General features: G+C 39.8%; 1 protein-coding gene across 5 annotated transcripts in view; it reads right to left on the reverse strand.

The window, feature by feature from the left end:
• The window catches only part of CTDSPL (CTD small phosphatase like), a 120,620-nt gene that overhangs the window by 20,783 nt on the left and 71,860 nt on the right, over positions 1–27,977 (reverse strand). For 2 of the 5 annotated variants that reach the window (XR_012157652.2, XM_073334730.2), the window contains exons 2-5: positions 26,162–26,316; positions 13,036–13,068; positions 1,554–1,655; positions 1,096–1,212 (exon numbers count right to left, since the gene is read on the reverse strand). Coding sequence is in view for 4 of the 5 variants with exons in the window: in XM_073334730.2 (XP_073190831.1) it covers positions 1,096–1,212; positions 1,554–1,655; positions 13,036–13,068; positions 26,162–26,316 (407 nt within the window). In the remaining variant the exon portion in view is untranslated. The remainder of the gene's footprint in view (positions 1–1,095; positions 1,213–1,553; positions 1,656–13,035; positions 13,069–26,161; positions 26,317–27,977) is intronic. The other 3 variants (XM_073334731.2, XM_073334732.2, XM_073334733.2) reach the window with 3 other exon arrangements.

Consider the following 27,977-nt stretch of genomic DNA (forward strand, 5'->3'; position numbering starts at 1 on the left):
CCCTGCTATTTTGGCCTCCCTCTGTAAATAATTTAATAGCTTTACAAAAAGTAAGTATTTTCCCCCCTCAGAAGTCCAAATGAGTGTCTACCTTGATAGAACACTAAGAAAATTCCCAAGTATAACTTCAGGAGTGACTACAAAAATCAGGGATTTGGCACTGAAGTCTATAACAGTTTGCAAATCTATACAATCCTACAATTTCATCCTGACTTTGTATCATGAGTGTAGGCATAACCATATATCCATATACGGTCCTTTTAAAGTCAACCAAGAAAAATGGTTTCCAGATTCAGACCACTAATGAACTATGGTTTACAACATCAAGTGTCTGGCAACTGAATATTTACTAGGATTAAAATAAAAGATTTATGTTTGTAATGAAAAATATAGTATAGCCAAAATTGAAAGTACTACAACATTACTGGAAATTGCTCCTGTTAATTGCTTAACCATCTTCCTATAAAGTGAGATGCTTTATAATGCCTCAGATTTACAGAACATGAAGGATGATCTCATTTCTGAGCCAATTTGAAATGGTCACTGCTCCTGTCCTAATGCTACATCCTATCTGAACAATAAACACACTCCAGCACAGAAATTTTTAAAACTCTTCAAGATTCTGCTTCAAAACGACTGACTCACCAGCAATAGCCTTATACCACCCACCTTCCTGTAATGGAGGCTGTATACTTAATGTGCTGACTAGAGTAGAGGTGGTGACAAACCTATTTACTGAACCCTATGACATTGGGAGCAATCTTTTCTGGCACAGAACACAGTTCTTACGGGCACCAAAGATTTATTAATGTAATATTCACAATCTCTTCTAGCAGAATTATACACCCACCTAGCATACAGAGGCCCTGAAATTCCATTTTCCACAGCTATGATTTCTAGACTCAACTGCAGCAGAATTTACATTTCAGAAAATGAAAGTCAGTTTTTTTCAGGACAGCAAAGTTCTACGTATGTTAAATACTGAACCCTGCTGGAATATTTAGCTACTGAAGTGACAGGACTGAGTGATCATTCAGTTAGTGTCTTGTTTCCCTAGAGATAGGGCTTTCTCTTGCAACAAGAAGTATTCATTACTTTATCAATGTTCATTCTATCCTCCTTGTCCCCCACCACAACCAATAAGAACAGGAAAATAATTGTAGGAACTGGACGATGGAACAGCTCCCAAAGGAGGCAGAATATCTGTCGTCTCTGTAGAGGGAGAGAGATTACACAAGAGGTTTATCTGGAACGACAGACTAATTTTGAAAATTTTCCTACAACAACGCATAGTGATGGAGATGACTGAAAAGGCTCCTTTCAAGGTCTATCTGTTAGAAAACCAAACCCAAAACCCTAATAAGGAAATGGTCTACAGGGCATCTTTTTTCTATGAAGACAGGTCTATACTGAATCAAGAAAATGATCCAATTACCAGAACATTCATGGGTGGCTTGTAAGATTAGTTAATATATTAAGAAGATTACTGTCTCTGTTGTGTTCACTAACATTCATATGATCAAGTAGCAAAGACCACTTCAGAGTATATTTACCTTAAATGAACTGTGTACTAATGTTTCATCTAAATCAATAACCACACATTTCTTCCCATAGTCCAATACTGTCAGTTCTGGCAGGAGGTATTTAGCTGGTGGCTAAAGAAAAAAAACAGCACAATGAAAAACGTAAATTTCTGTGCATTAACCACAGGTACACCCCCCCCAGCATTACTCACTAGCAGTTAGCAACAGGAAGTCACATATGTATAAGTCATAAGGTTGAATAGGTTTTTTCCTGCCAGTTTACAATACACAGCTGGAAATGAAAGCTCTCATGCAATACACAAACTGCTTTCTGTATTTTTATTTCTTGAATGAATATCAAATGCTCTGGAGATGAATTTAAGCAATACAGATGAACGCAGCAAAACAATTTTGATAGCTCAAGTCAGTGGTGGAAATGAGACTCAATTAGTAGCACTGACCTTCTTTACTGGCCTGCTTTCTCATGCCTCAGAATATGGGCTAGACAGCTGCAGTCCCATTTTGTTCTCCATTTCAGAGTCCAAAGCAGCAACTGGAAGCATAAACTTCTGGCCACAGCATGCAAGAGTGACTGTGAAACTTACATAAATCAATGCTTCCATTTGCCACAATGCACACTGAGATGAAGCCCCAATTCTGAAGTCAAATGAGATTACAGTGATGGTCATTTCCAGAACGGGGCTCTGAACTACGTCAAGTGTTGAATTAATGCTTTTGCATGGATTACATGTTCAGAATCACAAGAATAAAAATGCTGTAAATGAAAATTCCATCAAACTTAGCTCTGTTATAGCCAGTACCCATTACAAAGGTGGGACTCAAAATATAATGGGGAGCTCCACAAACTTCCTCCTGCAGCAGTCTATAAATGGTGCAATATCTTGGGGAACACAGACTTCAGCTGGGGCAGGAGAAGGTAGAGTGGGCACAGTTTTTGGGCCCACTGCCTGACCTAGCATCCTGAGTTGCAACATTCACTGTATTCTTCTTTGACATTGGTACCAGGTGTCCTTTACCACAGCAGCACTATGAGGGAACTGGAAGGGGAGGATACATCTTTTGGATGCTTAAAGAAGCTGAGATACTGCTATGCTACCACACTCTTAAGGGCGTCTTTAATGTTTAAAGAAATGGGTTAGTTCTGAAAGGGAGGGAAAACTGGAGTTGGGTATAAAGTGAGGAGATGTTCAATATGGATAGGAAATTAAATATTTTAATGGGTTAAAGCCCACAGGTAGGGGGTTAAAAACAATACAATACTGAAATCACAATAGGAGAGGGCGAAGTCTCCATATTGCACACTACAGTAGGATGGCTATCTGAATGAGATTACATCTGTGTGCACTATAATAAAAAGGGTATCAATCACTGCTTTATTTCTGGTGTTTGCCAGAGAGTGGCAAAATATTTTCCATAATTTTTAAAATAATGTTTATAACCACCAATTAGAAATATGAAAACAAATTATATTTTCTTACCACATTTTATTTCTATCAGAACATTTCTCATATATGTAGGAAAAAGGTTCCCAAGCTCACAAAGAGCCCATATTGACTTTACCAATGGACAAATGAAAAATAATTCCCAAGCTAGGCTATTCAATAATATTAAGTCATGAAGTCAAACACTTAAGTGCAGCCTCTGTAAGAAGCCCAAATTTGTTAAATTTGTGTAAATTCTCCCCAGTAAATTTTAGTTTTAATTCAATAACTAAGTGTTCTTAAAAGAAATACTGTTAAGATTTAAATAATATGACAATCTTCAGCTACTTTACGTATCCTGGATAGGATTTTCAGAAGTGCTCAGTGTTGAGCTAACTCTGATTCTATGGAAGTCAGTGACAGTTTCTTGATATATCAAAATTGAAAACCACTTAATCTACTGATCTCTCATTTTCTTTTTAATTCTATTTGATCCTTAGATTAGTGCTGAGTGAAACTGAGATAAAGCATTGTATTGCAGTTGATAAGGCCTGCTCAGCGTGTAGGCTGTCAGTCTAGATGTTATACACAGGATTTGACAATAGTCAAACACAATGAGGTCAGTTAAGGGTATAGTAAAAAGTTGCTTTACTGCTGTGGATATATTTATTATTTGTATTATGGAAACACCTAGAGGCTAAGCCAGGGCCCAAGGTTACTAGGCACTGTATAAACTCAGAACGACAGTCCTTACTCCAAACAGCTTACAATCTAAATAGACAAGACAGGGAGGGAAAAAGTATTATCCTCATTTTACAAATGAGAAACTGAGGCAAAGAGATTCAGTATCTTAGCTACAAGACCATCCTGCCTCTCAAGGTAGTATGTTTTTTCATGTTAAGGAGTGTTAGTATATTTTTTTTCATTTAATAGTAGCACAATGTGTATAAGCAGTTCAAAGTGCATCATCATAGGACTGGAAGGGACCTCAAGAGGTCATTTAGTCCAGTCCCCTGCACTCATGGCAGGACTAAGTATTATCTAGACCATCCCTGACAGTAGTTTGTCTAACCTGCTCTTAAAAATCCCCAATGATGGAGATTCCACAACCTCCCTAGGCAATTTATTCCAGTGCTTAACCACCCTGACAGTTAGGAAATTTTTCCTGATGTCCAACCAAAACCTCCCTTGCTGCAATTTGAGCCCATTGCTTCTTGTCCTATCCTCAGTGGTTAAGAATAACAATTTTTCTCCCTCCTCCTTGTAACAACCTTGGTTACAAGGTTACATGGTAACATTAACTACATAGCAATTTCTTCTGCTATATGAAGAGCGTTTTTACTAACAGTGGTAAAGGATCCAAAACACCATTAAGATATAAATGACATGATACCACCCTCAAGTGTTCCATTATATATGAAACAGGATCTAATTTCTTACTTTTTTTAAAAAAAAAAGATAGATAGTGCTATTTATCTTTAGGGTACCACCAGGAAAAAAGTCATGAAAAGAATGCACTATGTCCAGTTTTTTCAAAATTAAATATCTGAGGAAAAATATATGCTAATAGCATTCCTCGACCCTCAGTAATGAGTAGTAGCACTGAATGAATATATTATTCAGGTGGAATTTGGAACAGCTGAGGTAACTACTTCAGACTAAAAACAAACCAGGGATTGTTACAAAGACTGACATTGCTATGTATGGTGCATTAATGGCATGATAAAAAAAATCCAGGACAAGACTGGCTGTACAATATGCATCATCACACAGAACCAATAACTGCTTCCTGGCAGCTGATCAAACCAAAACCAGGAAGGGAATGAACATCTCTGAAAATATTACAAGACTCAAGGGCCTTAGACTGAAAGAGGCTAACTGCCTTTGACTCTGGGCCAAGTAGTATTGTATTCCCTTCTCTCTCCATTTGAGGCTTTGCTTTCACTAAGCAGCAGTGATGAGGGGAACAAGTGTATCTCCATCCTTCTCGCTCCATTCAGTATATTCACATATCTGGTTAACATCCAGAAATCTCCTGCTACCTAGAGTTTTGCCTTAACTCAAGAAATGCTACACACAAATCTGAGACTAAGCTTTCCCAAAGCTTGCCTTTATCTAGGGTTTTCCTTGAAGGATCCCCTCTGTCTCAGCCCCAAGTTTCCTCTTCAGAGAGAGACGCCGGCCTTTCTTGTTCCCTGGTTGGTGTTAATTGGACCAACTTGCTAGTATGATGTAGCAGTAGATATACTATATCTTCATACAGCATCTGAGTGCATGATGAAAGTGTTGCATTCTCAGACAGGGTCCTAGGACTTGCCATTCAAGTCCCTGCCACAAGGCACAATTCATCTGATTCTGCCTGAAAAGTAGAATGCCAAAAGGGACCCCATGCTAAACACCAAATTTTCTCAATAGTTTGCATGTCTGAAGATCAGAGGAAACAAGCAACTGGCTTTTGGTTCCTAGTCCATTAGTTCTTCACATGCAATGCCATTTCTGTGCTGACATCTAACATGTGAAGACTTTTCTCTCTCCTGCAGATCTGAAGGAGCGTGGAAAATATGAATTACGAAGGAAAAGGTTTCACAATTCATGTGGAAACTAAGTATCTTGAGTAGGAATTTAGTGTTAGGGTGACACGTAGATGGTTTAAGGAACGTAAGGGATGTGTGTATCTGACAGTAACTCATTTATGCTGACATCCAAGCCTTCTAACTGGAGCACTTTCTACCCAATTGTAGCAAAGCTTGTAACAAGGAATAGGGAACGTTAATTTCTGTAGTATCAATTTTTAAATGCATTCCAATAGATCATAGAATAATAGAATATCAGGGTTGGAAGGGACCTCAGGAAGAAGTCATCTAGTCCAACTCCCTGCTCAAAGCAGGACCAATCCCCAACTAAATCATCCCAGCCAGGGCTTTGTCAAGCCTGACCTTAAAAACTTCTAGGGAAGGAGATTCCACCACCTCCCTAGATAACGCATTCCAGTGTTTCACCACCCTCCTAGTGAAAAAGTTTTTCCTAATATCCAACCTAAACCTCCCCCACTGCAACTTGAGACCATTACTCCTCGTTCTGTCATCTGCTACCACTGAGAACAGTCTAGATCCATCCTCTTTGGAACCCCCTTTCAGGTAGTTGATCTAAATGAAGACACTGGAGAAATTGCCTAGAAAAGTCATAATTAGTAGATATTTCATCACAGTTAGTCAATGAAGGTAAAATATTTATGGTGATTAAAATGAGATCTCAAACTCATTACCTGTTTTCTTTAAAAAAAAATCAAGCTTTTTAGTAATTAAAAAAAGTATAACAAATGGTGGTCACCATTAATAAATCAACAATGATTCACACTTACTACACAGCAATATCTGAAATACTACAGTATTTCCCTAGAACAAAGTAGAAAAATAACTTGTGGTTCTCAGATATTACTGTGTGGACAGTATGGATCAAATGTTGACTTTTTAAATACAAGCACCAGGTAAGTACTTGCTGAGCCTTTTGTTCAATCAAGATGAAAACTTTATGCATATTACAATAGACATTGTGTCTTTAGAAGTTATTAAACTAATCACCATTCAAGGCTTATGCATTCATCTCAGGTTTCCATGCTGTTAATTAGCATAACAGCCTTCAAAAAGCAATGATCGATCAAAAGTGTCTCAAGTGAGTTGAAGAAATACTACATTCTCTGATGGAGTAAGCAGGAATTCTGGTTTTCTGTTTGAAGTCTCAACAAATGGCAAGCAACCATTTTTTAGGAATTCACTATATAAAGCAACAACAGCCTCCACAAAATGACAAGGTTAAAAGTGAAATTCAATGTAATTCACATCTTGTTAATGTTAAGTGTTGTAAGAAAGACACTAGAAGTAATTCTTTCACTCTATTCTGCACTGATAAGGCCTCAGTGGGAATAGTGTGTTCAGTTCTGGGCTTCACATTTCAGAAAAGATGTGGACAAATTAAATACAGTCCAGAGAACAAAAATGATTAAAGGTGAAGAAAACATGACCTAGGAGGAAAGATTGAAAAAATTGGGTTTGTTTAGTCTGGAGAAGAGAAGACTGAGGGGGGACATGATAAGAAAGATCTTGGAGTCATTGTGGATAGTTCTCTGAAAACATCCACTCAACGTGCAGCGGCAGTCAAAAAAGCTAACAATGTTGGGAATCATTAGGAAAGGGATAGATAAGACAGAAAATATCATAATGCCTCTATATCAGCAGTTCTCAAACTGTGGGATGGGACCCCAAAGTGGGTCATGAGCCCATTGTAATGGGGTCACCAGGGCTTGCTGGTGGCCCAGGGCCAAAGACTGAGCCCCACTGCCTGGGGCCGAAGCCCAAGGGCTTCAGCCCTGGGTGATGGGGCTTGGTTTTGGTTTTAGCCCCCCTGCCCAGGGCGGTGGGACTCGGGAGGGCTCAGACTTCCGTCCCCTCTCCTGGGATTGTGTAGTCATTTTTGTTGTCAGAAGGGAGTCATGGTGCAACAAGTTTGAGAACCCCTGCTCTATGTAAATCCATGGTACACCCACATCTTGTGCAGATATTGGAATTGGAAAAGGTACAGAGAAGGGCAACAAAATTATTAGGGGTACGGAACAGCTTCTGTATGAGAAGAGATTAAAAAGACAGACTTTTCAGTTTGTAAAAAGGACGACTAAAGGTGGGATACAATAGAGGTCTAAAAAATCATGACTGGTGTACACCGGAGAAAGTAAATAAGGAAATGTTATTTACCCCCTCACATAAACATGAGCCGGGGTCACCCAATGAAATTAATATGCAACATATATTAAACAAACAAAAGGAAGTACTTCTTCACACAGTGCACAGTCAGCCTGGGGAACTCTCTGCCTGGGGATGTTATGAAGGCCAAAAGTATAACAGGGTTAAAAAAACTAGATAAGTTCATGGAAGATAGATCCACGAATGACCATTTGGCAGTACGGGCAGGGATGCAACACCATGCTTTGAATGTCCCTAGCCTTTGTTTGCCAGAAGGTGGGAATGTATGACAGGGGATGGATCACTTGATGATTCTCTGCTCTGTTCATTGCCTCTGAAGCACCTGGCATTGGCCACTGTCAGAAGACAGGATTCTGGGCTAGATGGATTATTGGTCTGACCCAGTATGGCCATTCTTATAATAGTTTTTAAGTATGTGGAAGGTTGTTACAGGGAGGGCGAAAAATTGTTCTTGTTAACCTCCGAGGACAAAACAAGGAGCAATGGGGCTTAAACCACAGCAAGGAAGGTTTAGGTTGGACATTAGAAAATCTTCCTAATTGTCAGGGTAGTTAAGCACTGGAATGAATTGCCTAGGGAGACTGTGGAATCTCCATCTGTCATAAAAATAAAGGGAAGGGTAACCACCTTTCTGTATACAATGCTATAAAATCCCTCCTGGCCAGAGGCAAAACCCTTTCACCTGTAAAGGGTTAAGAAGTTCAGCTAACCTCACTGGCACCTGACCAAAATGACCAATGAGGAGACAAGATACTTTCAAAGCTGGGGGGGGGGTGGGGTGGGGGGGAGGGGGGGACAAAGGGTTCGTCTGACTGTGTGATGCTTTTGCCGGAAACAGATCAGGAATGCAGTCTCAGAACTTCTGTTAGTAAGTAATCTAACTAGAAATGCGTTAGATTTCCTTTTGTTTAATGGCTGGTAAAATAAGCTGTGCTGTATATTCCTGTTTTTGTGTCTTTTTATAACTTAAGGTTTTGCCTAGAGGGATTCTCTATGTTTTGAATCTGATTACCCTGTAAGGTATTTACCATCCTGATTTTACAGAGGTGATTCTTTTACCTTTTCTTTAATTAAAATTCTTCTTTTAAGAACCTGATTGATTTTCCATTGTTAAGATCCAAGGGTTTGGGTCTGTGTTCACCTTTACAAATTGGTGAGGATTTTTATCAAGCCTTCCCCAGGAAAGGGGGTGTAGGGCTTAGGGGGATATTTTGGGGGAAGATGTCTCCAAGTGGGCTCTTTCCCTGTTCTTTGTTTAACACGCTTGGTGGTGGCAGCATACGGTTCAAGGACAAGGCAAAGTTTGTACCTTGGGGAAGTTTTTAACCTACGTTGGTAAAAATAAGCTTAGGGGTCTTTCATGCAAGTGCCCACATCTGTACCCTAGAGTTCAGAGTGGGGAAGGAACCTTGACACCATCATTGGAGATTTTTAAAAACAGGTCAGACAAACACCTGTCAGCAATGGTCTAGCTATTGCGTAGTCCTGTCTTGAGTAGAAGGGACTGGACTGGAGGTCCCTTCCCGTTCTACATTTCTATCTACACTTCTATCTGATCTATGGTAAAGTGTTTCTTTCCTGTTCATTCTCCCTGCAGTTTACTGCTTGAGCATGCACCACGGCAGCATGCTGAGTAGTCTTCTTAGTGCAGTTACACACCATGTGTGAACATAGGACACAAACAATAAATGAGATTTTAAAAGACTTCAAAATTGTATTTAGCTCACTGCCAATGAAACCAATTTCTGTTGAAAAGTATGCAGTCAGTTCAAACAAACCTGTAAACAAACCAAAACGCTTTTTTTCCCCCCTAGAAGTTACAAAAGCATTAAATTGGCCAAAAGTAAAGAAAAAAATGAGTAAAGACAGGAAGTGAAAATCAGATGCTCTGTGCATAAGATTTCACTTACATGGGGATTGGGAATATGATTTTCTGTGCCACTTACTTTCTAAAGAATACTGGGATTCTGAGTGAATGGAAGAAATGGATACAGCAATTTGAAGTCTTAAACAACTACATAACCAGTGCTGAATATTCACCTATGCTTTCACTCAAAGAAGACAACAGCCAACTGCTGAAATCACTATGATTCTGCTTTATTACTTAGAAAGAAAGACACTAGAAGAATCAAGCTGACAGAAATCCAAGAAAGCAAGGATATTCTGAACTACAGTTAAAACAACACCTTTAATTTACTGACTCCATTTCACCTGGAAATTTTCCATATCTCAAACTGGTCTTCTGGGGGGGACGGGTGGGAAGCAAGCTCTTTTTTGTTTATTCACAGCACCATCAAAAATTACTAAAATCAGTTTACAATATTAGGAAAAAAATGAATTACTTTCTTGCTGCTCAACACACCTCCCCTGCAAATTCAAATGTAACATTCTACATTATACAGAAAGCAGAAATGCTTTCTCATTAACACTTTTTTTATTTTAATTTTTTTAAAAGTAAGGCTCTTCTGCAGGTGCTGATGAAAACTTGAAATCTGACAGGGATGTGATCTCTGGCTGACAGACATGCCTTTCCGGGATCAGGAGGAAATCTGTAAATTTGCCATGTCCTGCGTGTTGAAATAAAACATACTTCATAGAGGTAAATTGTTTTTGACACAATAAAGCTAATTATCTGTTGATGTTTCACCGGTGTTATGCACACATGCGAAAAGCAATTGGAAATTTTCACAGAACAGATGATCTCTCTAGATTTATACATATATGCTCAATAAAACTGAATGGATTTTCAATTTTAATATATAGGGACTTGTGCAATCTAGCGAGGCTCTGTTTTCAGAAATCTAGGAAATTTAAAAAATATTAAAAATCTAATATACTATATGATTAAATATGCAAAGTAAAGTGTATAAAAGTCAAAAACAAAATTAAGGTTGCTTAAGTAACTTTAGTTCTATATCCTCATGGTACATATTAGGGTGAAACCTTTAGGTACATAATCACATGGTATTTCACCCAAAGGAAATCTTCCTCATTCAGGCCCCAATTCGGCAAGCATTTAATTTAAGCATGTGCTTAAGACTCACTGACTTCAATGGGTCTTAATCAGATGCTTACATGCTTTACAGACTGAACCTCAGGATCTCAGTGCTCAGGATGGATGGTGCATTAAGAGTAGAAAGGGGGGCATAAAAAACCTTAACTCTGGCCCTTTATATATAGGTATTATGATTCAGTCTTTATTTACATGACCATATACCGATACTTTCCCACCTCACTGGGATATTCTGAAGATAAGTTCAGAAATGTTTGTTAACTCTGATACTGTACTATAACAGGGAATCTCACAGAAAAGCCTATTAATAAAGAAAAAGTTCTTCCTTCAGAGAAGTGGTTAGGTGCTGTGCAGTGCAACAAGCATGCCACACATCTAAACAATGAGAATATTGAACAGCTGCCTCATTTACTGAGCACCATCCACACTTAGCATCAAATTCACCATTTAATTCTGCTATTTCTTTAACATTTGGAGAATTTGAAATTTCTGAGTAATATTTTTATAGACTTACAAGGATATTCTTCTTAACAGGTAAATACAAACAGTGGTAGAATACTGACAGTGCACAGTTTAACAAGTCTCAAACACCATACTTCTTTGGAAGGATGTCTAATTTCTTATAAAAAGGGTTTGCTGTTTCTGTTAAGATGTTTCAGTTTGGAATGAGTGTGCTGAATGAGTTCATAGCCATAGTTAACAGCCAAGCTTTACTACATTCCTCTGTCATTTGCAGTGCTGTGGTTATATTTTACTAATAGTAAAATCTCATCTTAAACTGTTGCTTTATTTCATTTAAAGCTGGGTGCCAGGTTTGATATGGTAAGACAGCTACAGCACTGGTTTCTAGCTCTAGTGGTTGTCAGTGCTGCTAAAATGATGAGAACTGAAGTTGGAAGGGATGGGAAAGCAAGATAGTAATCTAGTAGTGAATGTTGCACACCACTAAAAGTTGATATTTTCAGGTTTCTAGTGTTATACACCTTCTGCTTCTAGCCCTGATGATCTGAGAGATATCAAGTTTTAAAACTGTCACTGTTCCTTCAGGACAATGCTTTTTTGCCACTGGTCCAGGACTACGGAACAGGAAGCAATGGTCCTGGAACAAGTATAATTTCCAACAGTTTTTCAGCTCCAAGAAAAGAAGGTGATTGAGAGAAGAAATCTGTGTGGTTGAAATACTAATCTTGACACTATTAAGCTGCAGCATTAATGGGGTCCAAAAAGACATTGGTTTCAATGTTGGGCCTTACGGAGCTGGGGTATAAAAGAAAAATAGGAGAATCGTCAGGGAAATATTCCAATCTTCAGAGATTTAGGACACCTGCAGGAGGGGGAACATATCAGTGCCCGCACAGACTTGCACTGATATTGCTTTAAGAATTTTGCTGTGGCAAATCTCAATAAGGTACTGTAAATGGTGAAGGGGTATTGGCACATACAGTGCTGAAAAGTATATCTGCAATTTAAAAAACATTAAAAAAAACCCCAAGTCCATATTAAAAGCAGTCTAAGCATTATCAGTTCTTTGGCAAAAAAGCTTAAGTCCAAACGACTTTTAAAATCTCTAGGTCAAAGAGTGTCAAATGTTTTTATTTGGTTTTGAATAACTCCAACCTGGCAACTTGTATTCCAAGTTTGAACCAGGTGACATCGACCTACTAAGCCCAGAAAACTATGATTCATAAAAAAACCACTACCTTAAACAACTACAGTAGCATGACTGGGGTTGCTGTTATACTCTTGACTGGATTGCACCAAGAAAACTAAAGCCTCATTTTACAGGTTCTAATCTCCAACAGACCAGCTTAAATAATTGGGGCATGTGGAAATAGAAGTAGTAAAGTTCACAGAATCATAGGGTAAGAAGGGACCGCAAGGGTCATGTAGTTTAACCCCCTGTCAAGATGCAGGATTTGTTGAGTCATATGCCTACCCATTTAGTACCAGTGAGTTGTCTTTTGTCCCCAATGTGACTTAAATAAATTCAGCATATTGGCTTTTGAGTACCTCTTTATACATTTTCAAAGTGAAAAATCAGCGTTTAGTTACATGATAGATAAATGACAGGTTTAGAAAGCTGGACTGTCCTTTTGTTCCTATTAGTTAGTTTTATCTGTATACCTTATATGCACATTTAAGGTAATTTATCTCACAACTTTATACAACGTTACAGATTAGAAAACAAAAGTCTTATAACATGCAACACAGAGCAGATCCAGTCAACTCCAACGTAATATAAAATGAACCAAAGCAAAAACTATGAAAATTATTAAAATAAAAGGGATAAAAATACATACACTTGGTATGGGAATGACCTGCATCTGGTCACCCTGGGGGAAAAGAAAAAAAATTCATTGTAAGGGCTTTTGAAAGGGTGGAACAGAAAGATTTGAGACATTAAATTTGGCAATCAAACATTTTAACAAAAAAGCTCCAAGTATTCAAGAACTCAACAAAAAATAATCAAACAGGTCCTTGCATTTTAGCTACTAAAATGATTGGTTAGTATAACACAGTGATAGTATTAGTATTAGATAGTGATAGTATTTTTTTAGACCAGAAACTAATAAATCCCATGCTTTAATTAATAAGAGGAAGTAGGCAAATGTATCCATGTTCACGTCAAGATTTCCTTTCTTCAGTAATAAAGTCCACAGATCAGTTACAACGAGTGTGCCAGTCTGACTGATTCTGCCCAGAAGCTTCAGACTTGTCACTCACTGGCAGCAGTGGAATGCCCTGCCCCCTGAATTTCCCTCCAGTTGAGGTGACTTTCAGAGCCAAGTTCATTCAAAACTACTTTCCTAAATTACAGATTGTGTTAAATATAGTTTAAGGAAAAAGAATTTCCAGAGCATGGTAAATTTAATCTAACAAACCTACAACCTTGCGTGTCAATTTCCATCTCTATTCTAGATGAGCCACCTGTCTCCAGGATGATCCTGATGTGTGGACCTGATTGCTTGAAGACAAGACATTTTCAGGTAGCATAAATAAAATTTCCTATTCTTCTTTGTCCTAAAGTCCACAGATTGGTTACAATGAGATTTTCATAGCAATGTGTGTCCAGGGTGGGAAGCAGGATCGTCTTTTAAATATGGACATCCAAAATGAAAAAATATTATATAAAAATATTTCTTCTACCATTCCTTGGGCATTAAGGCATGGAAATGACCAATATGCAGGATTTGTTGAAGTAGGCCTTCTGGCAGATCTCAATTATAGGAGACATGGCTACTTTCCTCTGAGAATGTCAGTGCTAAGGATTGGACTACGATACCTAACCGAAGGAGGAATATTTCTTGAATGCCATGACAGTTCTGAGGACTACCCGTCTTAATTAAAAGTACAATACTAGATCTCAGAGAAAGCTCTCAATTTCAAATAACTCATCTGATTGAATATGTAAGCCTTGGGAGGCCTACCCCAGTTGGTAGGAAGTATACCACTACTTACTGCCAGGGTTCAATCTGGGTAGTGCTGTAAGGAGCAGAATGAGGTTTCAAGGTTGTCCTCTAGGACTGTGCAGGGTTGGAATAAGGTTGATGCCCCAAAGACGCATTTAATGTTGGAAGCTGTGTACAAAACTTCCTTGCTTTTAACATGTTGAGAACATTATACTACACCCACTTGACCTTTTCGCTTATACGTCACGATAAAGTCATACTATGGGAACTCAAGGCTGTGTTTCACTGATTGGAAGCGGTAGTTAAAACTATGGACTTTGCATCAGGCAGTAGAATAAGTTATATTTCTTGACTTCTGTTTTGGGATCCTTTAGAGCAGTAATCACTTCATCCAGTTATTCATTTTAAATCTGTCTGGGCCAAGATAGAGGATTGAACTTACAACAGCAGATCCCCTGAGACAGAGGCATCCCAAAAGGCAATGCTAGGTTAATCAATTCTGAGAGCCATAGCTTCTTCAGCCAGAAGTACAAAAACAGAATCATAACCACACTCTAGCTCAGTGCTTCTCAAACTTTTGTACTGGTGACCCTTTCACATAGCAAGCCTCTGAGTGCGACCCCCCCCTATAAATTAAAAACACATTTTAATATATTTAACACCATTATAACTGCTGGAGGGAAAGTGGGGTTGGGGTGGAGGCTGACAGCTCGCGACCCTCCATATAATAACCTCATGGCCCCCTGAGAGGTCCCAACCCCCAGTTTGAGAACCTCTGCTCTAGCTCTTATCTTCTGTATAATCCTGGGAAGCAGTAAAAAGCATGGAAAGACCTATAGCATGAACCCTACCCAGCTTTCCACGAAGACCTCACTGGGTCCAGAGTGCAGGGAACTTTATTTACTGGTTCCAGATGCAAAGAGGTCTATCACCAGCCCAACAAATTGACTCATGCTGATTAAGATATTTCTGGGTGCAACCACAGCTTTGCTAAACTGACTTCTGCCATGTAAATCTTGGGGTTCCATCTCCTTGGTGAGCAGTGCACAGAGAGATAAGAAACGTTGCTCCACCCAGCACAGGAGAATTTCTCTTGGGCATGGGGCTGATCACGTTCTTCATAGTTATTCTGAAAACTCTATCAGACATGTTGACTGTCACAAGAACAGGTCTTTTCCACTTAATGCATCCGATGAAGTGAGCTATAGCTCACGAAAGCTCATGCTCAAATAAATGTGTTAGTCTCTAAGGTGCCACAAGTCCTCCTTTTCTTTTTGCGAATACAGACTAACATGGCTGCTACTCTGAAAAAAGAACAGGTCTGTTATCCATTGAAAAATCAGTGCTCTGAGACCTCAATGAATCATTGTGTTCCACCTCATTTCCATTCCCTGATCTGAATCAGGAAAAACCCTTAAAAAAAAAAATCTGACTCGCTGCATTCACCACCTATAGAAGCAGAGAATGTACAACTGGAGCTAGAACTCTGCCGACTGATGAGACTGGTGAGACGCAGAAGGTATACCAACCCAGTAATTCTGTGTATTATGTGAACTGTGCATCACTTGAGCATGCCTGTGTATTAGACCACAATTCCTAATAGCCTCCAATAAGAATTGAATTTTTGTTTATGACACCACTTGTTTTCCATTATGACCATCTTTATAGTCTGTTAATCTTCCTCTGACACGAGACATTGTATCTGACAGTATTCATCCTCAGCCCAGGGCTATGACGGACTCTCCTGGAATGATGTGTCTGTGTTTGTCCTGAATTCGAGATACATCAGGAAGCCCATGTATCAGTGTGTGCGTGCTTCAGGTTATTCCTCAGTGCTCTATACTACAGCCAGCTTCTGGAGGGAGGAGGTGAAGGTGAGGCCAGGCATGGTAACCTGCAATGGCAGCTGGGATCAAAAAAGCAACACTTTCTCAGTCCTTCAGGTGTGGCAGGAAATCCCTATCCTATTATACCTTCATAGGGTTCAGGAGAACAGATATACAGCCATAGCTTACCTAGGGCAACTGCAGACCTCTTAAGTGTAATTTCACTATACCGAGTACTTTTTTGCCTGGATTTTTTTTTTTTAATGTATATGTTTTACTACTCAATTTTTTAGCTCTGATTCAGACTGCTGGCCTTCCTCCACTAAGGAAGAAGAATTCCCTTAGTGGGTGTATGTGCATGCATGCCTTGAGGAATCAGCACATATCTAACATTTTTATCTATAACCTGGAAGAAAACATCAAATCATCACTAATAAAGTTTATAGATGACACAAAATTGGGGGAGTATAATGAAGAGAAGTCGCTGATTCAGAGCAATCTGGATTGCTTGGTAAACTGGGCGCAAGCAAACCATATGCATTTTAATATGATTAAGTGTAAATGTATACATCTAGAAACAGTGCAGGCCATAGTTACAGGATGGGGAACTATCACAGAAAGCAGTGATTCTAAAAAAAGATTTGGGGGTCATGGTGGATAAGTCAGCTGAACATGAGCTCCTAGTACAATGCTGTAGCTAGAAGGACTAATGTGATCATTGGATGCATAAACAGGAAATCTCGAGTAGGAGTAGAGAAGTTATGTTATCTCTGTATTTGGCACTGGTGCCACTGATGCAGGAATACAGCGTTCAGTTGGGGTGTCCACAATCCCAGAAGGATGTTGATAACTTGGAGAGAGTTCAGAGAAGAGCCACTGGAATGATTAAAAGATTAGAAGACATGACTTATACTGATAGAGTCGAGGAGCTCAATCTATTTAGCTCAACAAAGAGAAGACTAAGGGGTGATTTGATTATAGTCTACCTACCTCCCTGAGGAGCAAATATTTAATAATGGGCTCTTCAATCTAGCAGAGAAAGGTAAACCATGATCCAATGGCTGGAAGTTGAAGCCAAACAAATTCAGAATGGAAATAAGCCGAAAAATTTTAAATGAGAGTAATTAACCATTGGAACAATTTACAAAGGGTTGTGGTGGATTCACCATCACTGAATTTTTAAATGCTCTAAGGAATTATTTTGGGGAAGTTCTATGGTCTATGTTCTACTTGAAGTCATACTAGATCATCACAATAGTCCCTTCTGGCCTTGGTATCTATGAAGCAGTGGCCTGATCTTTTCTGCACTGATCTGCCATGCTGCACTCTGTAATGGTGAGCAGAGGAACCCAAAACGGATGATTAATTCCTATGATGCACTTCATGAAGGTATCCATGAGAATCAGACATTGAGGATTGCCCACGCTACTACACTCTGTGAAGGAGAGCAGGGGAAACAGCACTGATTATTCATTTATTTCCCCTTTGGGAATTTGCCCCTTTAATCCTGCTTCAGAAGTGGGAGTGAAACTGTGCTCAGGGATTGCTCCGAAAATAAGTCACATGGCTAGTGATCTCCCTGTCCTATAAAAGGTTGGGTGTTTTTTTCTCCCCTTCCTCATATGGACCCTTTCTGGGTCTCTCAAGGAAGGTACTGGCTTGGGGCTCAAGGATGGGCTCACCAGAAGCTGTCCCCGCTCTATTGCATGGGATCTACATGGGCCAGATTGGTCTGTGTTTCTCCTGGAGGTCTCAGCCTGTGACATGAGAAGTTCTGGGGAAGGAAGGCTGTTACATAGGTGGAAGCAGGGGGAGAGAGCTCTCTCCAGCATTGGCAACATCTGTGCTGTGACAAGGGCCCTCCACCTATGACTCCTGGGGAAGTGGAGCTGGAGGAGGTGGCTGAATTCTGCAATCTGGGGCATGGCTGCTGGTGCAAGCTACAGGGACTCAGGAGCAATCTTTACTCCTGGGGAATTCTGTGCCATTGCGCAATGAAGAATTTTGCAGAGATTAATGTTGTGTTTGCAGAATTTCCTTCCCCCCCACAAAACAGGCTGCAGAGATGTTGACCGCCTCTAGGGGCTGCTGGATCCAACAGAGCCCAGTCTGCAAACAGAAGACAAGGTGAGTGGGAGGGAACTGGAGGGCTCCCAGCAGCTGCAGTTCCCAGCACTCCTTGAAGGAAAGATGCGGGAGTGTGCAGGAAACTCTGTGTAAGCACGGGACCCAGCATCAGGGATCTTCCTCTGGATCCCTGGGCTCTAGGAGGGTAGGCGGTGTGAGTGTCTTGGCTGGGAGGCCCGTGGCTTGGCTCTGGTGGGGAAAGGGGTGTGAGTTTCTGGGCTGGGGGAGCCCCATGGCTGGACTCTGAAAGAAAGGGGACAGAGAAACAGGAACTGGGTTGTCATAGGGGTTTCTTTAACTCTACTCCTGGGGAAATTTTTTGTTGTTGTGTTTGTATTGTTACAGACAGGTATTTTGAAATAAATTACCAAAATAATTGAAACTGGTGTGATTATATAGTGTTCTTTTGACAAATAAAATTTGCAGAATTTTAAAGTTGTGTGCAGATGTCATAAATATAAAGGGAAGGGTAAACCCCTTTGAAATCCCTCCTGGCCAGGGGAAAGCTCCTCTCACCTGTAAAGGGTTAAGAAGCTAAAGGTAACCTCGCTGGCACCTGACCAAAATGACCAATGAGGAGACAAGATATTTTCAAAAGCTGGGAGGAGGGAGAGAAACAAAGGGTCTGTGTCTGTCTGTTGCTGGTTTCTGCCAGGGATAGACCAGGAATGGAGCCTTAGAACTTTTAGTAAGTAATCTAGCTAGGTATGTGTTAGATTATGATTTCTTTAAATGGCTGAGAAAAGAATTGTGCTGAATAGAATAACTATTTCTGTCTATGTATCTTTTTTGTAACTTCAGGTTTTGCCTAGAGGGGTTCTCTATGTTTTTGAATCTAATTACCCTGTAAGATATCTACCATCCTGATTTTACAGGGGGGATTTCTTTATTTCTATTTACTTCTATTTTTTATTAAAAGTCTTCTTGTAAAAAACGGCATGCTTTTTCATTGTTCTCAGATCCAAGGGGTTGGGTCTGTGGTCACCTATGCAAATTGGTGAGGCTTTTTATCCAACATTTCCCAGGAAAGGGGGGGTGCAAGTGTTGGGAGGATTGTTCATTGTTCTTAAGATCCAAGGGTCTGGGTCTGTAGTCACCTAGGCAAATTGGTGAGGCTTTTTACCAAACCTTGTCCAGGAAGTGGGGTGCAAGGTTTTGGGAAGTATTTTGGGGGGAAGGACGCGTCCAAACAGCTCTTCCCCAGTAACCAGTATTAGTTTGGTGGTGGTAGCGGCCAGTCCAAGGATAACGGGTGTAATATTTTATACCTTGGGGAAGTTTTGACCTAAGCTGGTAAAGATAAGCTTAGGAGGTTTTTCATGCAGGTCCCCACATCTGTACCCTAGAGTTCAGAGTGGGGGAGGAACCTTGACAGCAGAATTTTTAACTTTTTTGGTGCAGAATTCTTCCAGGAGTAAATCTCCATCTGGTACGCTGCCCTTCTGGCTTCACCTCCATTCATGAAGATTGGGGGGAGGGGCTGCTTGTCTCAGAGCCGGTTCTTCTCCAATTCCGCACACCTCCTTTCCTGCCAGGGGAGGGGGGATAGGCAATGTTGCCCTGTCTGGACTTCATCTTGCCAAGCACAGCTGGTCTCCCCTACCCTGCCTGGAAGAAGGGGTCAAGGCAAATGGGATATTTTTGTAGGTGACAAATTAGAGGAATTGTTACAGATTGAAGTGTCACTAGAGGTGGTTTTGGAATTAATTGAGAAACTGAACAGTAACAAATCACCAGGACCAGATGGCATTCACCCAAGAGTTCTGAAAGAACTCAAATGTGAAATTGTGGACCTATTAACTATGGTTTGTAACCTGTCCTTTAAATCAGCTACCGTACCCAGTGACTGGAAAATAGTTAATGTAACGCCAATATTTAAGAAGGGCTCTAGAGGTGATCCTGGCAATTACAGACTGGTAAGTCTAACCTCAGTACTGGGCAAATTAGTTGAAACAATAGTAAAGAATAAAATTGTCAGACACATAGAAGAACATAAATTGTTGGGCAAAAGTCAACATGGTTTCTGTAAAGGGAGATCATGTCTTACTAATCTATTAGAGTTCTTTGAGGGGGTCAACAAACGTGGACAAGGGGGATCCAGTGGACATATTGTACTTAGATTTCCAGAAAGCCCTTGACAAGGTCCCTCACCAAAGGCTCTTACATAAATTAAGTTGTCATGGGATAAGAGGGAAGATCCTTTCATGGATTGAGAACTGGTTAAAAGACAGGGAACAAAGGGTAGGAATAAATGGTAAATTTTCAGAATGGAGATGGGTAACTAGTGGTGTTCCCCAAGGGTCACTCCTACGACCAATCCTATTCAACTTATTCACAAATGATCTGGAGAAAGGGGTAAACAATGAGGTGGCAAAGTTTGCAGATGATACTAAACTGCTCAAGACAGTTAAGACCAAAGCAGACTGCGAAGAACTTCAAAAGATCTCACAAAACTAAGTGACTGGGCAACAAAATGGCAAATGAAATTTAATGTGGTAAATGTAAAGTAATGCACATTGGAAAAAATAACCCCACTTATACATACAATATGATGGGGGCTAATTTAGCTACAACTAATCAGGAGAAAGATCTTGGAGTCATCGTGGATAGTTCTCTGAAGATATCCACACAGTGTGCAGCGGCAGTCAAAAAAGCAAATGCGATGTTAGGAATCATTAAAAAAGGGATAGAGAATAAGATGGAAAATATTTTATTGCCCTTATATAAATCCATGGTATGCCCACAATTTGAATACTGCGTACAGACGTGGTCCCCTCATCTCAAAAAGATACACTCGCATTAGAAAAGGTTCAGAGAAGGGCAACTAAAGTGATTAGGGGTTTGGAACAGGTCCTATATGAGGAGAGATTAAAGAGGCTAGGACTTTTCAGCTTGGAAAAGAGGAGACTAAGGGGGGATATGATAGAGGTATATAAAATCATCAGTGGTGCAGAGAAAGTGAATAAGGAAAGGTATTTACTTGTTCCCACAGTATAAGAACTAGGGGCCACCAAATTAAATTAGTGGGCAGCAGGTTTAAAACAAATAAAAGGAAGGTTTCAGAGTAGCAGCCGTGTTAGTCTGTATTCGCAAAAAGAAAAGGAGTACTAGTGGCACCTTAGAGACTAACCAATTTATTTCAGACCTAAAGGTTGCAATATTAGAACAAAAAGACTTCAAAACAGACTCCAATGAGAGACTGCTGAATTGGAATTAATTTGCAAACTGGATACAATTAACTTAGGCTTGAATAGAGACTGGGAGTGGATGTGTCGTTACACAAAGTAAAACTATTTCCCCATGTTTATTTCCCCCACCCCCCACTGCTCCTCGGACGTTCCTGTTAACTGCTGGAAATGGCCCACCTTGATTATCACTACAAAAGGTTTTCTCCTCCCCACTCTCCTGCTGGTAATCCCTCATTTTAAGTGATCATTCTCCTTACAGTGTGTATGATAACACCCATTTTTTCATGTTGTGTGTATATAAATCTCCTCACTGTATTTTCCACTGAATGCATCCGATGAAGTGAGCTGTAGCTGAAAGTTTATGCTCAAATAAATTGGTTAGTCTCTAAGGTGCCACTAGTACTCCTTTTCTTTTTGCAAATAAAAGGAAGTTCTTCTTCACACAGTGCACAGTTAACCTGTGGAACTCCTTGCCTGAAGAAGTTGTGAAGGCTAGGACTATAAAAGGGTTTAAAAGAGAACTGGATAAATTCATGGAGGTTAAGTTCATTAATGGCTATTAGCCAGGATGGGTAAGGAATGGTGTCCCTAGCCTCTGTTTGTCAGAGGGTGGAGATGGATGGCAGGAGAGAGATCACTTGATCATTACATGTTAGGTTCACTCCCTCTGAGGCACCTGCCATTGGCCACTGTCGGTAGACAGGATACTGGGCTGGATGGACCTTTGGTCTGACCTAGTATGGCCGTTCTTATGTTACGCTGTGAATGAAACTGCACTCTAGCCAGAGTCATCTGAACTCCCCGATGACACAGCTGATAAGGGGGGAGCACTCAAAAGACCTTCCTTTTGCCTATACAGCCAGGAGGATTGGTTGACTCTGTTTGCCATTGGGGAGGAAGAAAAAATGGAGGGAACTTCAAGAGGAAGGGCATTCCCTTGCTGCCATACTGACAGGTCTGGTTCTGCACCTAAGGTGCAAGCAGGATGATGTACCCATTATAACAGATCTGTGGGCCACAGCACAAAGGTTTGTTCTGCATTAAGGGGCACTGTAGCTAAATGGACAAATAACAGAAAAAAGTTTGCATTATAATTTCAGCTGTGCTGCAAATTAACTATTTTACAGAATGGACTGCTCAGAACTCAACATATAAGGCACACGTTGCAAAGAGACTGTTCTGAGTAGAACTTTAAAAAATAGCTTCATACTTTTTAGAGAGTATCAAAGTTTCTTTTTTTAAAATGCAATAGTAATCACTGCTATAAAATTGTGGTTATGCAATATCATCCTCAGCTGTGCACTTCTTCCAACCCTATAAACCAGTAAGGGGTCACTCAGGTAGCCAGACTGCAATGCTTGGTAAAATTCAAACACCACATTTGCTGTATGTTCTGAAAAATATTTTTCAGAGTAAACCAAAAAGATTAAATAGCAACAGAATTATTTAACACAAGAATGTTAGAAGATCTGTCTTATTTCACTTAGTTTTGGAGACATGTATTTTATAAAAATGTAGTTGTTGCTTTCCATTTTGCTTAACAACAAGCTGTTAATGCTGAAACGGATTAAAAACTAACTCCTAAACCAATTCAAACTAAACCTATTAGATCAATTTCAAGAACGTTCTTTAACAGTTTTAGAATGGCTTACACTAAATTGCTATAAAATCACAATGTGCTTTCCCCATGTCTACTTCCTTCTCTCAATTTGTTTTTCTTATCTTTATCATCAGCATCCATATAGCAACAACCCTAAAAGACAGATGGTGAAATACATAGACCATTTTATACTACAGCTCCTGATAGGGACGAACACCATAATTGCTTAATGCCCTTCCTCTGTTTTTCAGGGAAATAGGTCACAAAAACTTTTGCCTGATGAAACATGACTTGAGAGCTGCAAATTCAAAGCATCTTCTGAAAAACTGCATTATCCCATACAACGTGACACTGAATGTTCAATTATTTATCATTCCAAATTACTTATGCAATTATCAACTTTAAATTCTCTGACAGTGTTATTTCAAATTTAAAATAAAGGCAGCATATACATTACCACTGCAACTAAGCTCCTATCTACGACACATTCATACAGCTTTCACTTATTTTCATCAAGGTTCAAGACCTCCATCTCCTTTCAATAACTTTCATAGAATCACAGAATATCAAGGTTGGAAGGGACCTCAGGAGGTCATCTAGTCCAACCCCCTGCTCAAAGCAGGACCAATCCCCAATTTTTGCCCCAGATCCCTAAATGGCCCCCTCAAGGATTGAACTTGCAACCCTGGATTTAGCAGGCCAATACTCAAACCACTGAGCTATCCCTCTACTTTACAGGCTTAGTTAAGTGGTTTAAGGATTTGACACTTTTTACTACCAAGTACTCTAAAGCTTTGTTGAAACTGGCCTTTTTACAAATTAAAATATGTCTGCCTCACTCTTTAGTCTATTCATAGTTATGAAAAATTTAATCCTTCCTAAGCATTCTTTTGATTGTTAATTATTCACTGAATACTTCTACTGAATTCACTGAAAACTGTTGTCTAATTTTAAAATGTGAACCTTGTGACATTTGTTTCTGACTATATGAATTTGGATGAACATTCATTTCTGAATTTTACAAATTGGAGTCAACAATTTAATATTAATATTATATTAATACAGATTAACATGAGGACAATATCTAGTATTTACATAGCATATGTGGTGGGTCCCTCAAGGCATAATGTACATCTGTCAGAGTTATCTGTATATTATGATGCCTTATGAACATTTCTATTTTGGATAATCACACTAAGAGTAATTATTCTATCCCATAAAAATTGAATTATAAGATATTTTCTAGAGATTTGAGGATACCACATACATTAAAAAGTGAGAGAATATTTAGGGGTACTTTACATTTTGAAGTTTTTGGCATCAATCCAAAGAACTTAGATCATTTTATCAGTTTGGTCTCCCAATACAATACCACTACTAAAACTCAAATATTTAACATTTATCTCTTTCTCTGGATCTTTTTCTTCCTCTGGAATTTATTCATTTTTTTTTCACCCCTTATTTTGCCAATAATCTTATCTCCTTGCAACCTTCACACATCCTGTTATTTTGTAAGGGACAGAGCTTTGTTAATTCCCCGTTCCTCCCATATTACTACGTTTTTGCACACACTCCCTGCAGTAGACTAGAAGTCTGAGACTCTCCCTTTATCCATGGAAGACTAGATTTTGCTCACTCCACAATTAGTCAATAATGCAGCTAGGCAAAGAGGTCTACTAGACAGAGATGCAATTCCACCTCTTCTCCGGGTACAGCATACACACTGCAGTGCACCTAACCTACTGGCCCCATGGGCAATGGACCAAATTCAGTCCCAGACTAGTGTGCACTATTCCAATTCAACACTCCAACCTTCCACTTAGTTTCCCTGCCATCCTGATCTGCTTATCCTTTCTTCCTTCCCCTGAATAGCGCCTGTGCCACTGCTCCAGCGTTTCAAAGTCCACGAAGCATTTACAAAAGCAGAAAAGTGACATGAACTGCGTCAAGATTCTGAACTGCGAGAAGTGGAAGGGGGTGGGGGGAAGGAATTCCTTTATTTCGATTGCTCTTGCTCACATCAGCAGCAAAGGCTCACCTCTGTTCTTCTGAGGCTCCCATGCTTAAAGGAACAGATGGGAAGTTGCTCTGGATAACAGTATAATACAATTCTGCCATGGCGAGTTCTGAAAATATAGCATGGCTTTGGGAAAAAGATAGGATGCCTATGATCCCCATGCCAAACTAAGTCTTTGGTCAAGCAAGGCAAGTTGCCTCCATGTTATCAGTTTAAAAGATGTACAGAGTTATCATTATATGCTATAGTTATATAGCTATGTAACCCTCTGGATTTCATAGCCACTGATTTTCATTTAAAGATTAGAAATGTTAAGGGGTTACTCAATTTAAATTACCCACTGTTCAATTACTATTTTGAACCTCAAAATAAGCAAGCACAACACAACCTGCAATCTCGGAAAATAATCACTCTAAATTGACATCTCTGGGGTGGTCTCATGGCAGCACAATACCTATGAGGTGAGGTGTGATTGAAAGAATCGGAATGTGAATCTCTCCCTTGCCCTACCGCATGCTAGGAATGCCTCATATCACTTAAAAAGCTATTTCAACTGAAGCTCAAAGTAGTGCTAATTGGCTCCAGAAGGAACAATATCTAACCCTCTTTAGTTGGAGATTAACAATGGAGGGGAAGGAGATAGATTGGGGGAAGGAAAAGTAAGAGTCCTTTTCCTATGTCAACACAAGTCTAGATTTTGGGGTTCCTTGAGGTTTTACATAGGCCTGGTCCACAAATTAGCTCGATCTAGCCACGTAGCTTAGGGCTGTGAAAAATTTCACATTCTGAGTGTTGCAGTTAGGTCAACCTAACCCCTGGTGTAGAGGCAGCTAGATTGACAAAAGAATTCTTCTGTTGACCTAGCTGCTGCCTCTTGGAGAGATGGATTAACTATATCACTGGAAAAACCTCTTCCATCGACACAGAAAGTGTCTACATTATACTGCTACAGGAACGCAGCTGCAGCGCCATAGCAACTGTATTGCAGACATATCCATATTATTTGCATATACCGTTATTTTCTTCAGAGCTGCAGTACTAGTACCTTGTCTTAAATTAGGACTACCTTTTTAAAGAAAAATGAAAATATTTTAAATTGGTGTCTCAACGGGTGCTATTTGCTACTTTTTCACGATGTTCACACTATTTGAGTTACAGTAAAGTTGAGCCTTTCACATGGGAAACATACCATGCAATTTGAGACTGCCAATTTATTTACAAGGATCTAAAGGCAAAAAAAATGGTACAAGTCACTCACCTTCTGAAGTCCTCCATTCTCCTCCACCAATGGAGGAAGAGTACTAGTGCTATTGATAGATGGTGGTTCCACATTGTAGTCACGAAAACAGCAGAATAAGGTGCTAAAGATACTTCGACTCCTTTGCTTCTTCAAGCTGATATTACATTGAGACACTATAAAATGGGGGGGGAAAGAAATCATGCTTTAAGTTTTCCAGATATAAAATGGTTATATTTTATTTGAAAATTCCTGCTGTTCATCCACTTTACACCACATCCTTCACTGTCAAACTTACACACACAGGTCTGTAGATACATATTAGCTTTGGCTCTCCGCACAATTCAAGCTCTTGTGATACCATACTGAGATCTTACTTTGATAGATGCTCTAGAACAGTGGTTCTCAAACTAGGGCCACCGCTTGTTCAGGGAAAGCCCCTGGCAGGCTGGGCCGGTTTGTTTACCTGCTGCATCCACAGGTTCGGCTGATCGCGACTCCCACTGGCCGCAGTTCGCTGCCCCAGGCCAATGGGGGCTGCGGGAAGTGGTGCGGGCTGAGGGATGTGCTGGCCACCCTTCCTACAGCCCCCATTGGCCTGCAGCAGCCTGCCAGGGGCTGTCGCTGAACAAGTGGCGGCCCTAGTTTGAGAACCACTGCTCTAGAAATACCTAAAACAGATACTGTGACCTACATCCAGTAATTTGCTGCCAAAATCTGACTCTGAAATGGGACTCTGCTCTACAACAGAATGTCATCAGGAGAAGTCAACTGATCCCTGGGCATATTTTGGGCAAAACACTTTACTGTTTGAGACACAAACTCATTCCACACAGAATTTTTTTTTTATTCTCCTGCTGCTTATGCCTTGACAGCTATGTTATAGCACATGAAAAAGCACAATAAACAAACAATTCTTGTAGCATAGAGAATTAAATGAAACGTTAGAAGGAAAGGAAGGCTGCCATTCTTACTGTGGAACAGATTTACATGGCCCTGTGTGCTGATACAGGGTAACTGAAGCTGCAGCAGCATAAGGGAGGCAGAGAAACGTTTTTGAAAGATATAATAAAACATACGGACTATGAGCTATCACTCATTAGGTACACAAAGGACCTGCAGTAGGCCCAAATGCTTTCAGCCCATAGTTTTAGCAACTAGCTTTTACTATTACTCCTTTTCAAGGACTCCGACAACTGTTATCCAAATATTCACTACAAACTTCAGTGTCAGGTTATCAGATACATGTTAGAAAAGCAACATTTTCTGAATTTCCTTAGGACTAATCCTGATGACAATAAGTATTTAGAAATATTTTATTTACCGCTACTTGACATATTGATCAATACAATCCACATTACCTCTCCTGGAAAGATAACTAATAATGGTGCACTACTTCACACCATATGATTCTCACACAATCTTCTCTATTTCACTGCACAATTGTTAGTGACACTGAACATATACCATGGTAATATAATGTAAATTTAAAATATATTACGTGCATTTTTTGGTAAAAACAAGGCTTTAATATACTTACTAATGTTAATGCAATCAGAGGATATTTATATAGCATGTATGAACAAAAATATGACAAGATTACTGCTAGATACTCGCATGCTTTGGATGCTGTTGTGAGACATGAGATCCAGACTATATTACCTTAAAATCACTTGAGAAGAGTATACCTACTCTTCTCAAGTGATTTTAAGGTAATATAGTCGGGGGGGCATGACCACCTTGCCCTTCCCATTACATGGAGCGGAAGGGGTCCCAATAAGCAAAGGACTAATTACCTTCACTTTTTGATCCTGTTATAATTTAATAAAAATAATCT

The sequence above is a fragment of the Lepidochelys kempii genome, chromosome 2 (genome assembly GCF_965140285.1).
Source record: "Lepidochelys kempii isolate rLepKem1 chromosome 2, rLepKem1.hap1, whole genome shotgun sequence".
Taxonomy (NCBI): Eukaryota; Metazoa; Chordata; order Testudines; family Cheloniidae; genus Lepidochelys; species Lepidochelys kempii.